Consider the following 19,621-nt stretch of genomic DNA (forward strand, 5'->3'; position numbering starts at 1 on the left):
TTTGAAAAATATATTTGTCCCCACTTCTCCTCCACCCATGGAAGCAAAACCAAAAAGTTGAGAAGTCAAATATTGCCTAAATCTTAATACAGAGTAATTTCTCATAAAATGTTACTATTCATTAAACTTAAAAGTCATACACATTTAATGTAAAACAATTAAGTCAGTTTTCTATTATTATTTCATTTTAAATATGTTTTCAATAGTTCAAATTTATTTTTATTCTAAAATTTAAAATTAATACTTTTAGTATATATATATATATATATTAAAAATAATTATATAAATATTTCTAAATTTTGGGATGGTTAACCAATATCTTTAATTTAATATATTAAAATTAATATATAAAACATTTTATTTTAAATGTATGCCTACTAATTTTAAATTCGAAGATTTCACTTATATGATTAATTAATAATTGTAACTTATCTGATAATCTTTTTTTATTTTACATTCTTAAATATTAATCTTTTCTCAATTCTCCAACTGAGTTAAACCATATCGAACATGCGTTACTTTAAGATAAGGAATACTTTCAATCATGCGTTCAAGTACAACCTCTCACAAAAACTAGTTTTTCCAGAAGATTAGACAATAAAAACAACTGCTATAGAGAGTTAAAAATTGAAACTTTTATTGAACAAAGCATAAGAACTTAATGGAAAATTACAAAGGAATCAACCAAAAAGGTTTAGTCTTCCATGCAGAGGCAAAACAAAAAAAAAGTACAAAGAAGAAAAGAAACTAAGAAAATCCTATGAAGCTCCCTTTTTCTCCTTGATGTTTGTGTCCTTTTATGGGCTTTTCTGCTCCAAGGATCTTGGGAAAATATTGTAGTTTATATTTTGTTAAAAGTTTCCATCTTTCCAGAATTCTTGTATTTTGCAAAGATTTGTTTCCAATTCTGTTTCTGAGATATTGTATATTTTATTTTCTCTTTCTTCTCCTCATAATTTGTTCGATTCAAGAAGCAACTTGAGGTCTTTTGCATATTTGACCCATCCACAAAGGTAGATGCTTCCTCCGAATAATTTACTCTAAAAACACAAAATTAACAATAATAATAGTTAAGACCCAAATAAACCCAATTATATGAATCTAAATTAAAACAATAAATTTATTTATTATTATAGTCTAATAATCCATCATTAAAGCTATTGAGTGAGAATAAATATATGTTTATCGATTACTATCATATTCTACTATTTTTTTTAGTCTAGTCACCACCAAAATTTCTGATTGAGAGGTATAATCTTACTATGTTCATCCGTGTTTAATATTGTTATATTAAAACTTCTTTCCATTTACCTTTTATTTTATTTTTATTTTATTAAAACTTCTTTCCATTTACCTTTTATTTTATTTTTATTTTAGTCCATTTTCTCCATTTCCATTTTGCTAGTAAAGAGTTATTATACCTTCCTATTTCCTTATCAAATCTTCTATCCTTATGTTGTCAAATTGTTTTGTTCAAGACATGATAAGTAAGTCTCTTATCCTAGGAAGATGTGTGTCTACCTGTAAAAAAAAAAAAAATCCAACGTTTCAAGTCAATTTTAAGGTAATTTGAAAAATAAAAATGTTATAGAATGTAACCTTACTTATTCCAGTAACAATCTATCGATAGAGTTTTCCAGCTCCTTTAAGCGGATGAATCTCCATTAATATAAACAAGATCTTTAATCCGTGTTAATGAAGATATACAATCAATTTATTATGATTGATTAAATTTAAAATTATTACTTAATTAGACGTTAATATTATACTTGATTTAAAAATTGTTCTAAATTTTCGACATGTAATCGATTACATATAAGACTGAGATGGTTTCGGTCATATAAGACAATCGCATGAGTCCGATGTGGGTCCTATATGGTACAAAATGTAATTTAAAATTAGAGACATTCTGTGACTATATGTAGGTTTTTTTTTTAGTGGGTTGCTCTTTTCTCATATACATAAATCTAAACAAAAAATTAAACGTCAAAGTCAAGGGCAAGACCCTTAGTTATTGTTGTTTTGATATGAAAAGACAAGTAGAAAGCTCTTATGCATAAATTCTCTTCTTTCTCTTTTACACACCATATTTTTTCTCCCAAAACCACACTTCAATCATTAACACAACTTCAACACAGTTTCATAACTCCCATCCTTTCTCTTTAAAACTCTTCTCTTCATTCTTTTTTTGCATAACTTTTCCTCATCCTCCACCTTCACCTTTTCATCACCAACCATTGAAACAAAAAAACCCAACATTCCAAAGAAGAACTAATATCCATGGCAGGTGGCGGAGGAAGAAACTTGGAGGAAACACCCACATGGGCCGTCTCCACTGTCTGTTTTGTTCTGATCTTTATATCTATAATCATCGAACACATCATCCACCTCATAGGACAGGTATAAACTATTTTCATTTTGTACTCCAACACTCCATTGTTGTACAAAATAACTTGTTCAACCGTTTTTTCTTTCACATACTCATTTCTATGTTAATCTGTGAGGTTACATATATATTGATCATTAATCATACGTGCATGCAAGCAGTGGTTGAAGAAGAAGCGCAAAAGAGCGCTGTACGAGTCACTCGAAAAGATCAAATCAGGTTTACACTATTAACAATAGGAAAATCTTAATCATTACTTAAAAAATGAAAACTGTGATTAATTTTAATTAATCAAGCAGTTGTTGGGTTGTTGCAGAGCTTATGTTATTGGGGTTCTTGTCGTTGCTTTTAACGGTAGGACAAGGTCTGGTATCAAGAATATGCATATCAGAAAAAATTGCATCGACATGGCACCCTTGTAGCGCCGACGACACGCATAGTGAAGAATCAGGACAGGGAACCAACAGCCGCAGGTTGTTAGCGGCGTTCCATGGTTCAAACGATGTAAATCCACGCCGTGTTTTGGCGGGAGGAGGAAGTGACAAGTGTGGCGAGGTTGGTAGGATTTTGTCATTCTTCTCAGTTCTCACACTGTATGCAATTTCTACCATATTTTGCTTCACAATTTTTCTCTAGTCTAGTTTTATAGCTATGCACACAGTAGTTATGATTTACTTCTGGTATACACTTCTGTCATACACTTTTTTTAACATGAGATTCATGACTTTTAGTAACATGTTAAGAAAATTGTTCTCTTTTGACAAACAGTATAATAGAGATTGAAAGTGATACCAGTTGTTGAGTCATATGATCGAAGAGGATATTTTATTTACTTTTCTATCTTTCCAAATCAGTAAAATAAAATAAGGTAAAGACTTTTTCTTAACAAAAAATAAATGGTTAGTGTAGACATTAAATCTATACTGATAGAAACGTTTTACTGTGATATAATGATAAATACATATGTTATAGCTTTTTATATTTATAATTTTTTATTACGATATTACGTTATTAATATAGACTTATAATTAATTCGGTTTTCTGTAAAATAAATTTATATTAGAGATAAGTGGAATAATAGATAATTAATTAAAAAAGTAACAATAAGAATATTTAATGTACTTTTTTAAAAAATAAAAAAAAATGGCTAAGGCTTGTAATATAGGACAGAAAAACAATTAAAGACAGTTATGTCAACTCAATTATGTCAAGGTTTCTTAATTGTTTTTGAAGAAGTCGTTTCTGTATTAAAATATACGACAGTGATACGTATTATGGTTGTGTATTTCTTCTATTGTTGTGTCACTCAAGTCAGAGGAAATATAATGTCTTGGGGGGCCAATATGTTAAAAGTCTTCATGTATAGGAAGGAAGGATCAAATGCTAATATCTGATACAATCAAAATCTCCACCACAAATATTGTCCAATTAACAAAGAATTTTTTTCCTTTCTGAGTGACAAGTATTAATAATACAAAACTAGAAAAATGATACAACACGTCATGCAAATCTGAATCTTTCATTTTCTTTTTTTTAAAAAATTGCTGTCTTAATTTATTTTCATCATCTACTGACTATTTTATTTGGAAAAAGACTGGAATATTATTAAGAGTTGAAAAGTTGAAGTTTCTATGGATGCCAATACTTGCACGGAAAGAGAAATTAAAAAAGAAAAGGAAATGAAAGTGACTAAGAAAATATAAGAATATAAGTACATATGCAATGGTAGAAGAGTTTAATAGCTATATAATATATAAGAATACTTTAGGTTAACTCAATCTTATATAAAATAAAATTCATTTATAAGGTAAAATTTGTACTATATCATAAATATTTTGTCTGTTGATATACATAATATATTTATTTTATGTAATGTTCTTCTTTGATCATGCAAAATGTTTCAGGGTAAAGTCCCGTTTGTGTCATCGGAGGGAATCCATCAACTCCATATATTTATCTTTGTGCTAACTGTTTTTCATGTCCTTTACTGCATTCTCACCATGGCTCTGGGAAGAGCAAAGGTAAAATTAAAGACAATTTTTTAAAAATAATTTCAATTTTATTTTGCCAAAATATAATTATGACTTACTTGTTTAGATTGCATCTCAATATATAGATGAAGAGGTGGAAACGATGGGAAGAGGAAACCAAGACACCAGAGTACCAATTTTCACACGGTTAATAGTTCTTTTCTGCATGAAATTTTTTTCTATATTCATAGATTCACACATGCATAAGAATTTACTCTCTCTATCAATTGTGTGTAACATAAAACACAAAATTATTGTTCACATTGTGTGATGTTACAGATCCTGAACGATTTAGATTTGCGAGAGAAACATCGTTTGGAAGAAGGCATTTGAGTTTCTGGACCAAAAACCCTGTTCTCATGTGGATTGTAAGCCAAATATATTTATTTTTAAAACTTAATGCAAGCTGAATTTTAGCCCTACTCATTAATATATTTTAATTTTGTTTCTAAACTTATTTATGAACTCTCTGACTTTGTACACAGCAATTTATTTCATTTTCACTTCATTTTGTGATGGCATTAAAGTAAATGAGGACTTTATAAATATGGAACTCAATGAAGGCAGATACCAAAATGATTGACAGAATCTCAGAAACTATATAATGTGAAAGATCACTGCATTTTCACATGCATATACACACACACTTTCTGCATATAGAGAAGACTATTTACTGAGTATTCATAAGGGTTTGGAAAAAAAGTTCCATAAAATTGGATAAAAGAAGCATTCATTGACATAAGAACACGGATTCAGACTTTGTAGTGGTCCTTGTTCATGACTACCTGAATAGGACCTTTTCTTTATGTGAAGTGTTAGGACCACTTTGCCTCTACACCATAGTTAGGGTTTAATTTGTCTTCATTATTCATTATTTAACTGAACTTTGGATGATTTTCAGGTTTGTTTCTTTAGGCAATTTGTGCGATCAGTTCCTAAAGTGGATTACTTGACCTTAAGACATGGATTTATCATGGTAATCAAATCCCTCCTTCTTGGTAGTTTCACTTCCCATTTTCTTTAATCCAAACACCATCAATTACGCTACTATTTTGCTTTTTCTTTTCTGAGCTTTCCTAGAAAATATATATTTCAAATTCATTTCAACAATTTCAAATCATTCTACATTTTTTTTAAATGACTCCCAATTATTGAATGAAATATTGAATTAGGTGTCTCTTATGTTACTTCTTTCCTTTCTATCACTTTTCTTTTATTTTATCAACTCTTCTTATATTCCCTCATGAAGGAAATGACTATCAGCAGTTTTAATCTTTCTAATTTAATTCAAACTCATTTTAAAATGTACTATTAATTATTATATTTTCAAAAAAATTATCATATAAATGAATATGTTATCAGAATTACTTTACTTTTCCTTTAATATATATTAGTTTATGTGGATATAATTTTAATAAAATTATATAAAAAATATTTATTATTTTTCTTAATGTATATGTACAAATCTTTAACTTCAGATAAATTGAGAGGGAGGAGGTAGTAATAAAAATAAAAATTAAATGTTTAAAATTTGTGTGCACTAAGTACAATAATTTTGAAGTGAAGCTAGAAAAACTCTATTTACCCTTGGAACTTGGCATGCTTATGGATTACATTTTTGGTAATAAATGACTTGGAATTTTACTTTGATGTCAGGCACATTTGGCTCCTCAAAGTCACTCCAAATTTGATTTTCGGAAATACATAAAACGATCACTGGATGAGGATTTCAAAGTCGTTGTTGGAATCAGGTTTTGTACACTACTAGGTCTCTTGTCTTTTTTGCTGTTTTATTTTTATTGATGTTTAAGATTAATATGGAAAAGTTAAGAAGGGTTTAATAGATATAAAACGTTGTCCATTTTATTTGATCTATAAAGTTTGATATATATATAGTACAAGAATTTGAGTTATTAGAAATTAAACAATATTTTGATTTACACTTTATATATTATGATTTAAGTGTTTAAACTATTTCAGTCCTCCATTCTGGTTGTTCGCGGTGCTGTTTCTCCTCTTGAACACTCATGGTAATTAAGCAACTACGTGCTTAACCTTCTGATTAACGTGCTACCGACGTATTTGACTTATTCTTTTGGTTTAAGAACTCATTATTATGATAATTATTCATTTATATTTACTATAATATTGTATCTGCATGGACAGGCTCGTACTCTTATCTGTGGCTGCCATTCATTCCTTTGATTGTGAGCACATGCAACTCCTACTTTCATTATTTTGGTCCAAATCATGGATGCTGATATATATCCATAATTTTAACCTTCTAATGTGCATAAAACGTAGATCATTCTGTTAGTTGGAACCAAGTTGCAAGTGATCATAACTGAGATGGGTCTAAGAATTCAACAAAGAGGAGAGATTCTGAAGGGAGTGCCACTGGTTCAACCAGGAGATTATTTGTTCTGGTTTAACAAACCTGGTCTTATTCTTTACCTTATTAACTTTGTGCTCTTTCAGGTACTTGTGTTTCTCAATTAATAATAATTAAATCATTAATAACGTGTATATCAGATAATAAACATGACTGCTTAACTAATTCACTTCTTTTTATTATATATTAATTCATTTATATATTATGATCAGTTGACTGTTTCTTATTATGAGTTGACCTTTTCTTGTCTCTCTTTTCATCCAAACAGAATGCTTTTCAGCTTGCTTTCTTCTCCTGGTCTGTGGTAAGTTTAATGATTATTTACAAACAAAAATTTACCCCATTAATCGATCAAAACTAAATAATCATTAGAAAATTATCAAACTTATTATAAATTGAGTTATGAGATCAATATATAGCTTACAATATATTCCCTAAAAAAAACCTAATATATATAATTTTTTTCTCTCTTGCTGAATGAAACTAGCTTGGTTTATATTTCATTTCATGATTTTTATTTATCCTTGATATTAGGAACTTGTTTGATTTAATTGATTAATTTATTTCAATCACAGCTTCAATTTGGGATTAAATCTTGTTTCCACGCACATACAGAGGATGTAGTGATCAGAATCACAATGGGGTTGGTATCATCTCACCATTCATCTTAACTCAAACTACAAATCTTGATCTTGCATTAAAATGTTAATTATAACTTAATGATGGTTTAATCGGGTTTATCAGGGTTCTTATTCAAATCCTGTGCAGCTACGTTACTCTTCCTCTCTATGCCCTAGTTACACAGGTAGCAATAAAATCTTATTCCTCCCTATGCTTCTTCTCGAGTAGAAAAGGTTAGAATTATTAATGACAACTAATATATAACAGATGGGTTCAACAATGAAGCCAACGATATTCAACGAAAGAGTTGCTGAGGCACTGCGGAACTGGCACCAGACCGCGAAGAAGCAGATAAGACAGAACCGTGTGGGACCCTTGTCGTTGTCGGTGACACCGATGTCGAGCAGACCCACAACCCCGAGCCACAACATGTCCCCAGTGCACCTCTTGCGCTACTACCGTTCTGAAATTGACAGCTTCCCCACCTCTCCACGACGTTCGAACGTCGACGGCGACCACACCCAGCCCTGGGACGTTGAATCCCCTTCTCCTTCCTACTCGCACCACGAAATGGAAATGGGTCACACCAATGACCCCACCACTAACACAACCCACCATGAGATTGTTCCTGCTGCAAACACCAGGGAATTCTCCTTTGATAAAAGACCTACCACAGCTCCGTAGTCACCCACCACCATATTCATCTTATTGGATTTATTCAAGGTGTTGCGTCTCTGTAAATGGATTATAACATAAATTCTTAAACCAATATATATACAACTTTATCTTCTTATATATAAAAGATGCGTGCATAACACATTGTAAACCGTGTCTTGTTCTGGATCGGTAGTGGGGATCTAAATCTGTTTTTCTCTCCTTCTTTTAGTCAGGTTTCCTTCCTTTAAGCAGTCTAGGTAGTATTAGGTGTTCATGCAGGATTTTGTCTTATGTGTCTTTGGTTTTGGGTATCTTTGTTAGTTGTAGATATATCTACATTTTATGCAAATCTCGAGTGAGCCGGTTCTATGTGTAGGAACTAATTGAATAAATAATAGAAGAGAAAAGTTATAAAAACTAATTTAATGTAATGGTAACTGGTGAATTCGTTTTAATCATTTTGATTTATTCTAATAATATATATAATAAAATTACAATTAGTGGAAGCTATAAAATAGGAATACTAACATGATGTAAACTGACCATTAATGCAATAATAAACGATTTTGGGTAAGTTTGTTGTAGATACCACATGGATTAGAAATGAAAATATTTCATTTTATATAAGTGGATGTAAATCTCACCCATGAGCCGGTTTTATGGAATTGAGTTAGGTTTAAAGTTCACTTCGAATATGATATCAGAGTCATTTTGAGTCTATCCCTAACGAATTTATGAGATTGAGTTAAAATTAAAATTAGTACAACTTTTTTATAATAAAATGATGTAAAGTTCTCACAATTTATCTATTTTAATATTTTAAAATAAAATTATTTAATTTATTAGTTATCTTGTGAAATTTTACCTCTTTAATAAAAGAATGAGAGTTGATAATATTCACATAAAAATACTAGTAAGAATGTACCTATTTAAGAAATTGATAATAACTAGTAATTTTGGTCTTGCACTTGTCAAAAATAAGGAATCTAAAAAAAACTAGTTTCAATTAATATCTATAGAAATATCTTCTACGTCTATTTATAACTTGAATGTGCGAGATTAAGATTCATTGTAAATTTATGTAGGTGGTGATCCTATTTCTGATCCTTAAATAAATCTCATCTTATTACTATTAATATATTAATTAACAAGTGGATAAATGAAGCCAGTGATATTTAAATAATACTAATTTTTTATGTTATTTTTTGGGCAACGTAATAATTCTATGCTTCTAACGATCGCTCACAAATCTCCATTGATCTGTTCTTTCTCCGATACCACTCTTCCCACGTGATCTTCACATTTCTTCAACATGGCGAGAGGCGCATCGCAATCTCAATCAACAGCGTCCGCGGCCACCACGCGACCGGGCGTGATGGCTCCGCGCGGCTCCGCTGCCGCCACCGCCGGGATGCGCCGTCGCCGCCTCGGAGCCGGTAGCAGCTCCGCTTCGGTAGGAAGCGGTTCCGGCAGCGGAGGAAGCAACATGCTGCGGTTCTACACCGACGACGCTCCAGGCCTCAAGATCTCGCCGACGGTGGTGCTCGTGATGAGCCTCTGCTTCATCGGCTTCGTCACCGCGCTGCACGTGTTCGGCAAGCTCTACCGATATCGATCCGGCGTCGGCGTATGATTCCATTTCCCAATCATGGATCTGACGATCACCGGTTCCTGATTTGGATCACGAAATCCGATTCTCGTCTCGGTAAACCTGCGTTTTTTAATTTACGCGTTATTTTTTTAATTTTGTAAATCTTCCTAGGCTTCATTAGGCTTCCTGTGTTTCTGTAGCCGTGAAATGATTGGATCTTCTTGTTGTTGAAGGAAAGCGCATTTTGCCTTTCCGCTAAAATCAGTCACTTCATTCATTTATCGTTTCTTTTAATTCATTCTATTGTTACACTTTATTTTTTTAAATTCAAAAACAAAAAACGGTTGCGATTTTAGCCATTTCTGTTATCACTGTAGCTTGATTGCGTAGAAAATTTCAATTAATTATTGATTTACATGCTCCACATTTATTATAGAATACTTTTTACTGAGAATAAGAGAAGATACAATTGAACTATAATGGTTTTACGTTGCAAATACTATATTTGATGTTATTAAGCTCATAATAAGGATTTATATGTGCTTTTGGAAAGTTGGTTGGTTAAAAAGGCTCAACATAATAATTACAATAACCTGAATACATCAATGTGGTTACGCAATTGTGTTTAGAAATTGTTATATGTTAGATAAATTAGCAGCAAGTATTGTCTTTGTCTGTATATATAAGGAAAAAAGGTATAAGTCTATATTTGAACCATGTAAATTATCAGTTTACAGGTTCTTTTTAAGATGTATATTTCTAATATATGATATTGACCTTTGAAGAAAGTGACTATCTTATGGATTGTCACGTTTATCATTGGATGGACCAGCTGGCTGTAAAGGTAAACAATTCTTTCAACTGTTAATGATAACTTGTCCGTTAATGTTTAGACAGAACTTTCATAAACATTGAATAAAGAATTTTATAAACTAAAGTTAATTTAAGTCTAAGTTAAAAAAAAATTACAAAATTATATAATGTTTTTTACAAATTGGTTTAAAGAAAAACTGATTTCGATCTCTTTTTCTTTTAAGTGTTTACAGCAGATCTAGTTTAAACATATCAAGGATTTTATTTGATTAAATTAATGAGATTGCCGTACAAATTATCCTCATTAGATTTTTCTTTCGAGAGTGAATGTAAACCGTCCGAAGAATGTCTTGTTAGTTGAGAATTCATTCTAGTGAAGCTATCTTCAGTCATTGAAGAGAGATTGATTAGATGGTATAAAGTATAAGTTTCCTATAGTTAGGGCTAAATTTGATATTCTTTTAATTGATATCTCATAGGTTTATGTGATGCTTTCGTGTGAATATTTTTTAGGAATGGTAATGCGACTAACCCGTCTCGTGCTGACTATCCCATAGATAGGGGTGACAATGCGGGCTTATCTGTCTCACAATAAACCCGTCCCGCACTTGATTCGTAAAAGTGGGCTAGGTTGGTCCGCCCCGCATACAAATTGTGGACTGATTTTTTTAGTCCATCCCATATAAGGGTTGGTTCGCAGACCTGCGGTACCGCATAAGAAATATTTTTAAAAAAAATAATTTAAAATAAAAAATTTAAATTTTTTTTATTTAAATGCATTAGGTAAATGGTTTCATAATATTATTTTCATGAGACATGCATAGTAAGATGTTATTAAAAATTTCGAACGGTGAAATATGAGGTTACATGAAAAAAATATGAAGGGGCAAAAAATTTTTTTAAAATTATGCGAATCAACTCGCTCTGCACTTAGCTCGCACAGACTACGGATTATGCAGGATAGACTTAAGCAGACAAACAGGTTGAAATAAACAATCCGTTTTATTTTTTCAACAGACCAAGGGTCGACCCACTCCACTTTACCACCCCTACCCATAGATTGCAGAAAATTTTCAAAATTGTATTTCATCATGGAAGTTAAGTTAGTAACATTGTCGATAAATAAACAAAGTTAAGTTTTATGTTGTACGTGTATCTCTCTCCTAACTTGTCTTTCATGAGATGTTCATACAAGTAGAACCAAATTGAAATCGAACTCAAATTTTTGGAAACTAAAATGATATAATATTTAAATATTTGATGGCATCAATACAGTATTTGGTAGCAGACAGTTTTTTTATATCCGAAAATCATGATCATTGATAAAGATGAATATTAGAAATTATGATTTCTAAGAATAATTAAATTCTATTTTGTTGATAAAAAAAGTATTACTATAAATATTTATACACATTTTCTAGAGATTAAATAATTATTTCTTACTTTATTAGTCTTTAATTCATCATCATATTAAATAATTTAATAATAGTATGATAATTTTTTAATTAATTGTAGCATGGACGAACAAAGCCTATACAAATAAATTACACAATCAACAGTCAATCCTCAAAATTGATGGTTGAAGTAGATGAAGAAATTCCTTCCCCATACTTCCACCAAGCCACACAAAAAACACCTTATACTTCTGAACCCAAAATTTTATAAAATAATTAAAAAAAAAAGCACTTTCCTATTTCCCTATAAGGCTGTGGAAGGTGAATAAATTTGTACCCAAGCAAATTCATGTTTGTAAGGCAAACTTGCATCGCAAGAGGCTTCACATGCATACACCACAATTGAAGCCCAATCCAGTGAGTCCACTTCATTGTCAACGCCGAAGTAATAAAGCAGCTGTGGCAAAATCTGGCACCACCAACATTAACAACTCAGTATCCAAAGAGAATATACAAACATTTGCTTGAACAAGCAAAAAAACAAAAGTATTACATGTAGAACAACATTCATATCTAGAGTAACTACCTGAAATTCACAAGACATAGGTCCGCTGCAGTAACTACATCTAGGGATGTCAGCATTTGATGGTCGACCACTTGAAACAGGCCATATTGGCTTAGCATTAGTATTCCTATAATACCTGTTTAACCGAAACTGTAATTAGACCCAATGTATTCATAAATCCAATGCCATCAATCTGGTTATTATGCAAATTAATCTTTTTGAACACAATATGATTATAAGAAAATGCACTTTTATAGATTCATAATTTAAATTCTAAATTGTCTCCATACTCTTGTAATTTAATAAATAACTTAACAGTGTTAAGCTAACAGTTAAAACTTCAACTACTTTTGTTAAATGTGGCGATGTATGACATGTTCCAAAAGACTGGATCGTCTAAAATGTTAAGTTAATCAGAGACAAGTAGCAATGAACATATTTGTATTTCACAAGGCAAGATATTTGTATTTCCTCCCATCCCGTTTAGTAAATAATCTGCCTCCTAGGTTACACAAGGAAATTCACCATAGTTAAGCATTCTAATTTGGCGAATCTTAATCACCTTAGCACTTGTTCAGGGGCATTGTCGATGCATTCCTGGAAAGAGGCCCAACTCTTTTTGTCAGCGTCACCCTGTTCATAAACAATATAATTAATGACAACTTGAGCTGAGTCTGTTACATTGTAATCAATAATTAGCAAATAATACACATAAACAAGTACAAATCTTATTAAAATGATAAAAATGATACCTGAAAGCTATCAAAAATTGAATTCATTGTGTCGTCAGCCCTGGTCCTTGAGATCAAGGAATTAGATAAGGTATTTTCCTCAGACGTGTCTCTATTATCTTCACTTTCATCTTCAATGATGATCTCAAATTCAGGCCACAGATTCTTGCTTCCAACTGAATGATAATGAAAAATGATATCCAGTGTAAACTAACAATAACCTAAATAGTAGATGTCATAAAATTTTATACAGTGACGTATATGTTTTATTTTGGAATGGTGGTTCTAAGTTTCATAAGAGATACAAAGTTAAATATCTCTTCAAAGTGGTTTTATGTATGAGCAATATTGTAATTAGTCAGCATTTTTATATTCAATCTAAAAGTGACATAATTTCGCTATCAATGAGAAGCAAATAAATCTTGTAACAAAAGTACACAACTTTAAACCAGTTGACCTTTTTGTGACTCGAACAAGGTGGTTTCACTTTTGTTGGATCCAGAAACAGGCGAAGAAATTTGCATCTGAGGGCAAGCAATTTTATGCCCTGCGCGCCAACTCATAACCTGAGTTGGAAGAGAAAAAAACAATGTCATGGGAATCAAATTTGTGGAAGAAAACAGATACACTAAATTAATTCCATTACCTGGTGTTTCTCAGAGCAATACCGTGCTTGTTTGCAACTACTACAAACCTTGTCTCCTTTCCAAGTGCCACACCAATCACAAAGAACAGCTGGAAAGTAAGCACACATTCTATCAAAATTGAGGTAGATTCAGGACAATTTGTTTCATAGAATGCACCTACATGTAGTCCAAGACCTAATTCATCAAAAGTGTTAATCCACTTTACCTTAATCGAAAAGCATGGCATACATTACTTATATATATTATAATGCAATTATGCAAGTGGCCTGTTCAGGTTAAAAAATTATGTTAGAATGACATCACATGGTTATTTTTCCTGATAAAAGTGTGGTCCCACTGTGCGCAAAAACAGAACATAGTCATGAACTTCTTTTTACTTCATGCAGGACTCCTCAACACTAGTATTCAGTACATAAAATGAGACAATCATGAGTGTAAAGATTTAAAAATCAACATACACAAAACACAAGCCAGTAAATAAGCATCTAAACAACAGAAACAAAAATCTCTCTTCACCATACCAAAGCAGAGGATCTTCAGACAAAATATAGACACGTTTCCCTTAGTGCACAATTATATATACCTTAAGGCCTAAACATCACAAAACTCAAAAATTAATTTGCATAAATTGTCACAACAGATACATGAAAGATGGGAATGGGATTATTATCAACAAATGAAGCAAAACTATTATAATGGTGAGTAAACCAACCTCCACAGCCAGCAGGTTTGTGACTCTCATTATTCTGAGGGCATTCTTGGGAGTAAAATGGATTAACACATGGTAATTGACAACGGAAGACCTTCACACTTTAATAAAAACATAACATAATTAGATATAAACAATCAAAGGAACTAAAACAATGGAAAAGTTTGTTTCACATAGGGTGTTCCCTGACCTTCTAGATGGCTTCTCTGGATGGTGTTTCCATTGCTCATGTTGATCCCTGAGGAGGCATTTCATAGAAGGACACATAAAAACAAACAACATTCGGTGAAATGCCGTTTCCTTCTCAGTTGGTGCATAAACCTAGAAATTCAAGGGTTTAATGCAATGTTACAATCCACAGGTATAGCACAAACCATACATATGTCACACAATGATGAGGCATTAACTTCATACCTGAAGCAAGAATTGTAAAGGGTCTCCACAAATGTCACACACAAATGATCCCCCTGATGGTATATTCAAAGGGTCAAGCCAAGCCTGTTATCCACGTCACAACAGATCATACACCCGTCAGAAACATACACTTTCGTTGTACATCGAATAAAGCAAGATAGAAGTAAAGTGTAAACGAATTTAATGAAAAGGTAAAGTACCGGGACTCCTCCAGCTTTGCTTGGGAAATATTGACGTTGAAGAGACCATTTATTCTTTGGCTTGTCAAAGAAACCAAGTGTGATGGGTTCATGTTCTTCTTCTTCATCATCCTCATCAACATCATCATATTCATCTTGATCTTCTACATTGTCATTCTGCATAGCCTTGAGCTTGTCAACAATATCTCCAATGGCATCAGTATCCATGTGTTTAGGAATGGAATAGAAAGTGCAAGTCTGCCAGATAGTGAAGACTGATTGTGTAAGTAGCACATAGGATTTCATCATTAAACCATAAATATATAGCTGTATAACTGATTGAAGACTGATCATTTCATCAAGCAATCTAACTTTGAATCATGAAGATGAACTTAGACACCAGACAAGTAACACTCAAAAAAAACTATTTTAAAAATTGTTCACATAAATCATTCAATATTATTCACTAATTACATTTAATACATCCACAAAAATTAAAAGCTTTGACAAGCTTGCAGGCAGCTCCGTGTGATCAAACATCCCCCACTTGAATTCATCAAAGAAGTTATCCCTTAGTGTTAAGTTATACGAAGAAGGAGAAGTTAGTTAAGATAGTTAGTTAACTTCTCGAAAACTAAGGTGCATAAGTTGGTTTTACACTGTGGATAACCTCTTCACATTTCAGCTTCTCATTTTTTTCTTCTGTAAGCGTTAATGGAGAAATTTATGCTCATACACCTTAGCTTCTTTCTAGAAAAAATATAGCCAAACATCTTCAATAGTAAACTGTGATAACTAAAATTTGGGACGAACCTGAAACTGTGACTGTTTATTATTTTGTATTTGATAGGTGTAACACACAATTTAAGTTATTTTATCATATTTGTATGCTTATGAACTAGAATAGCAGAAGAATAATAATAATCTCTATAAATAACAGCAACAAGAAGAATGAAACTGAAACCGAAGACTACAATCTAATACATAAATTTTCAATTTCTAGCCACACAATACTACAATTTAATACACAAATTTTCAATTTCAAGCCAAGCAATTGCATTGATAGAGTGTTTTGAAGCCTACTTATTAACTTCCGCGACACAATTCCTTGGTTTGCGGCGAAATCGGAGCGGTCGAGCGTGTATGCGGCGGCGATTCCAAGAAGACGACAGAACTTTTCTTTACTTTTCCGGCGAGGCAACGACGGTTAAAGAGAAAAAGAATTTGTATTATGATTCCGGCCAGATAATAGGTATCAAAGAAGATGGTGGATATGCTGGGTAGGGTATTGGTTTTTGGGTCAGACTGGGTATTGGGCACTGGGCCTGAAGAAAGTGTAAGGTAATTTCTTCTTACACCCCATAAATTTTAAATTTCTCACTGTATCCTTTATTGTTTAAATTACAATGAAATATTGCTTCATTTTTATTCTTTCTCCTTCACCGAAGTTGCTCTAAGCTTTTGAAATTGTTTTTTTGAATGTAATCTAATATACAATTTTAAATATAATTTGAAAGTTAAAATTGTGTTACATCTTAAAAAAATTGTGCAATGATTTACATCTTTCTCATGTAGGCTTATATAAATAAGTCTTATAAATAATTGAGTTTTATTTTTCTATTTTAATAAATGAATATTAATTCCTACTTTATGTTTTAGGTAAAAGAAAATTGTTATTGACCTTAATTTGTGAGAATTAAGACATTTCTACTACTTTTTCCAGTTTATTCAGTGGATCAATATCCAGTAGAATACAATAATTATTGACACATATTTCGTCATTTTTTAGTAATAAAAGAAATTAATGAATAGTCTTAATACAAAAATAATAATTTCATTAGTTTTATTTTAACTTCATTAATAGTTATTTTGAGGAAAATTCTTACATTGACTGAGTACGGATATAGGTATTGGTAATATCTGAATTTTTAAATTTATATGGGAACAAAGATGGTATGTATATATTTGTCTCATCCTTATTACCATACATGTCCAAATACTCATCACATCCTCATAATTGTCCTTGTTTTAAATTATTAAAACACATTTAATTGATTAGATGACCTATAAAACTTATATTAACTTCTTTTGTCCTTAATTTCATAACTTATCTTTAAGTCATACATTTGATCATTCTTACTATTTTCTATCATTAGTTTATCTTTATCCAATTATGTTTGAAACTCTCATTTGATATTTATATAATTATAATTTTTTTATGATAAAAGATGATGTGTATCTTATTAACATTGAATACTTGACAATAATATCATGTTCCTTTTTGCTATAATTTTTTTTTATAAAAAAATTATTTAATTAATATTTGGAAAAGTAAGGGGGCAAGTACGAACGTAGGTAAGAGTATACATGTTTTCTTATGAGATTGAAGATGAGACAAAAAAAATTCATACTTATTAAGTATGGGTATGAGGATAATTTTTTTACTTTAAAAACAAGAATAAGGATAAGATAGTCAAACTCACACACGTCTAGCATGACATCCATTGTTAGTGTTTATCGAAAAGAATTAACGTTAATAATTAATCTTAAAAAGAATTACTAAGTATTTTAAATTTCCAAAGTAAAAGATAAAGGGAAAAATTTCTCTTTAATTAATTACATATTAATATTAATTTCTTACTAATAAATACATGTGGGAAATAATATAGATTGGAACGCATGTTCAATTACTTCAACTTCAAACAAAATTAAAGTTTTAATATTAAAATAAGTTTTTATTATATTAAAAATAAAATATATCAATTATTATAATAATTATTGTTCTAAACTGACTATTTACCTACATTTTTTTTATAGAATTAAGAAATGTAACCACGCCTTTTTTTAAAAAGCAGAAGCGTTTCTCCACTCCACACGATCACTTTCTTCTTCTTTCTCACTTTCTTCTTCTTTCTTCCAAGTCACTTTCTCTTTCTACCAATTTCTCTCCTCTCCCTCCTCTCTTAATTTCTCACTTCATACCTCATCTATTTTATAATTTGATCATACCACGTTGTAGCTGGCGAGTTAAGGAACATTTCTACCCGATCAGATTTTTAAATAGAGTAAGTTCATTTTACTCTAAATATCCTTAGTTATCTGTTTTTCCTTAGGATTTAGTCATTAATATTGGTGGGGTCAGTTGAAAAGTTTAACCCTCTCAACTTATTCTGCTATATACTGAATTTTTGTTCTTCTTGGATAATTTGCATTAGGTCCTTAAATCTTGAAGTTTATCTAGACTATGGGGAATAAAATTCTAAAAGCTGCTTGGAAAGCAAGCAATTGAGGTAAGGGAAGCTAAATTTAATTTTTAATAGCACCCTAGGATAGAAGATCTGAATGCGGAAGGGACGTGGTCCCAATATTCAATTTATATATTGGGTTGTTTGTTTGTATATTATTTAAATTTGTGAAAATATTATATTTAGATGATTTAATATTAAAGTGTTATTTTTTTTATGTCAAATAGACTTTTGAATATTGTGGATCACTTTTTGAATAATATTGTATGACGGAATGGTATGGAATTGAATTCATACATTTAGGATAATGTATAGACTGATGTTTGCTGTGTATTAAGTATTGATGCCTATGTGGTAACAGAGATCTCCGAGTTTCACTGATGATCTAAGTCACATAGACTAAGATATCAGGTGGTGAGAAGCTGATGGGGGAGTTCATGCACATCGTGACATATGAGATGCACGACTTAGGTTGTATTGAACTTACCATGATCCTTTTTGTTGGATTCGCCGATAATCTTTAGATCAGGTGTTAGTATCTAGTAGGACTTACCTAATACGGGTCTTCCGGAAGACGTTGTTTGTTGAGTATTCACTACAAGAAAAACGCGAATTACATACAGATTATTACATACGGATCAAAATCCGTATGTAAAATCAACATTACATACGGATTTTTACATACGGATTAAATTCCGTATGTAAACAGGTATTACATACGGATTATATCCGTATGTAATTTTTGGCGCCATGGAGCGGGAATCAAAATCCGTATGTATTCGAAGTCAGGTTCCTTCAGCAATCCTTCAGCAACCAAGTAAAATTTAACCACTACACCAAGCAAAATCTTTAGTTTTATTATGATTTTTATTATACTTATTATTATTAATAATACTAACAATATTAATAATATTAATAATATTAATAATACTAACAATATTAATAATACTAACAATATTAATAATACTAACAATATTAATAATATTAATAATACTAACAATATTAACAATATTAATAATACTAACAATATTAATAATACTAACAATATTAATAATACTAACAATATTAATGATACTAACAATATTAACATATGAATCACATTTAATTTATCTATAATCTACTTGAATCTAAACATAATTTATTATACTATCTATTAGTATGAATCAAATTTAATATATGTCATACTCATAGTCATCATATTACCTATTACATTAAAATCAACTATCATATTAATTATTATTTTACAA

At 31.0% G+C, this 19,621-nt stretch overlaps 3 protein-coding genes across 4 annotated transcripts; 2 read left to right on the plus strand and 1 right to left on the minus strand.

Moving 5' to 3' along the window:
- The first annotated feature begins 1,957 nt into the window (after window positions 1-1,957).
- Window positions 1,958-8,255, plus strand: LOC137828710 (MLO-like protein 6). 2 transcript variants are annotated; one of them, XM_068635394.1, is made up of 15 exons: window positions 1,958-2,400; window positions 2,548-2,605; window positions 2,703-2,941; window positions 4,291-4,407; window positions 4,503-4,563; window positions 4,696-4,784; window positions 5,318-5,392; window positions 6,073-6,167; window positions 6,397-6,446; window positions 6,583-6,623; window positions 6,721-6,894; window positions 7,077-7,112; window positions 7,384-7,451; window positions 7,553-7,613; window positions 7,697-8,255. In XM_068635394.1, the coding sequence occupies exons 1-15, from the start codon at window positions 2,281-2,283 to the stop codon at window positions 8,111-8,113; spliced, it is 1,701 nt and encodes a 566-aa protein (XP_068491495.1). In that variant the 5' UTR covers window positions 1,958-2,280; the 3' UTR covers window positions 8,114-8,255. The 2 variants fall into 2 exon arrangements, with proteins under 2 accessions (XP_068491495.1, XP_090153563.1); XM_090297437.1 differs by having other exon boundaries at window positions 2,042-2,400; window positions 4,484-4,563.
- A 1,022-nt stretch (window positions 8,256-9,277) lies between these two features.
- LOC137832415 (uncharacterized) lies at window positions 9,278-9,954 on the plus strand. The gene has a single exon (XM_068640576.2). It carries the CDS (start codon window positions 9,399-9,401, stop codon window positions 9,717-9,719), a length of 321 nt encoding a protein of 106 aa, XP_068496677.1. The 5' UTR covers window positions 9,278-9,398; the 3' UTR covers window positions 9,720-9,954.
- A 1,979-nt stretch (window positions 9,955-11,933) lies between these two features.
- LOC137818370 (zinc finger (MYND type) family protein / programmed cell death 2 C-terminal domain-containing protein) lies at window positions 11,934-16,435 on the minus strand. The gene is made up of 11 exons (XM_068621752.2): window positions 16,213-16,435; window positions 15,151-15,387; window positions 14,951-15,034; window positions 14,727-14,857; window positions 14,540-14,637; window positions 13,827-13,915; window positions 13,638-13,746; window positions 13,202-13,356; window positions 13,012-13,082; window positions 12,471-12,585; window positions 11,934-12,353 (listed from the first exon to the last, which is right to left on the minus strand). Exons 2-11 carry the CDS (start codon window positions 15,355-15,357, stop codon window positions 12,189-12,191), a joined length of 1,224 nt encoding a protein of 407 aa, XP_068477853.1. The 5' UTR covers window positions 15,358-15,387; window positions 16,213-16,435; the 3' UTR covers window positions 11,934-12,188.
- Between the last annotated feature and the right edge of the window lie 3,186 nt (window positions 16,436-19,621).

This window comes from Phaseolus vulgaris, chromosome 11 (assembly GCF_051622355.1).
Source record: "Phaseolus vulgaris cultivar YP4 chromosome 11, ASM5162235v1, whole genome shotgun sequence".
NCBI lineage: Eukaryota > Viridiplantae > Streptophyta > Magnoliopsida > Fabales > Fabaceae > Phaseolus > Phaseolus vulgaris.

What these genes read in the sequence shown, in the direction of transcription:
- LOC137828710 (XM_068635394.1), top strand. Translation starts at nt 2,281, where the DNA reads ATGGCAGGTGGCGGAGGAAGAAACTTGGAGGAAACACCCACATGGGCC. An exon ending in AGAGTACCAATTTTCACACG is followed by an intron (nt 4,564 to 4,695) that starts GTTAATAGTTCT and finishes GTGATGTTACAG; the next exon opens with ATCCTGAACGATTTAGATTT. An exon ending in GTGATCAGAATCACAATGGG is followed by an intron (nt 7,452 to 7,552) that starts GTTGGTATCATC and finishes CGGGTTTATCAG; the next exon opens with GGTTCTTATTCAAATCCTGT.
- LOC137818370 (XM_068621752.2), bottom strand. Translation starts at nt 15,357, where the DNA reads ATGGATACTGATGCCATTGGAGATATTGTTGACAAGCTCAAGGCTATG. An exon ending in CAATTTTTGATAGCTTTCAG is followed by an intron (nt 13,083 to 13,201) that starts GTATCATTTTTA and finishes GTTTATGAACAG; the next exon opens with GGTGACGCTGACAAAAAGAG. An exon ending in CTATGTCTTGTGAATTTCAG is followed by an intron (nt 12,354 to 12,470) that starts GTAGTTACTCTA and finishes TGGTGGTGCCAG; the next exon opens with ATTTTGCCACAGCTGCTTTA.
- LOC137832415 (XM_068640576.2), top strand. Translation starts at nt 9,399, where the DNA reads ATGGCGAGAGGCGCATCGCAATCTCAATCAACAGCGTCCGCGGCCACC.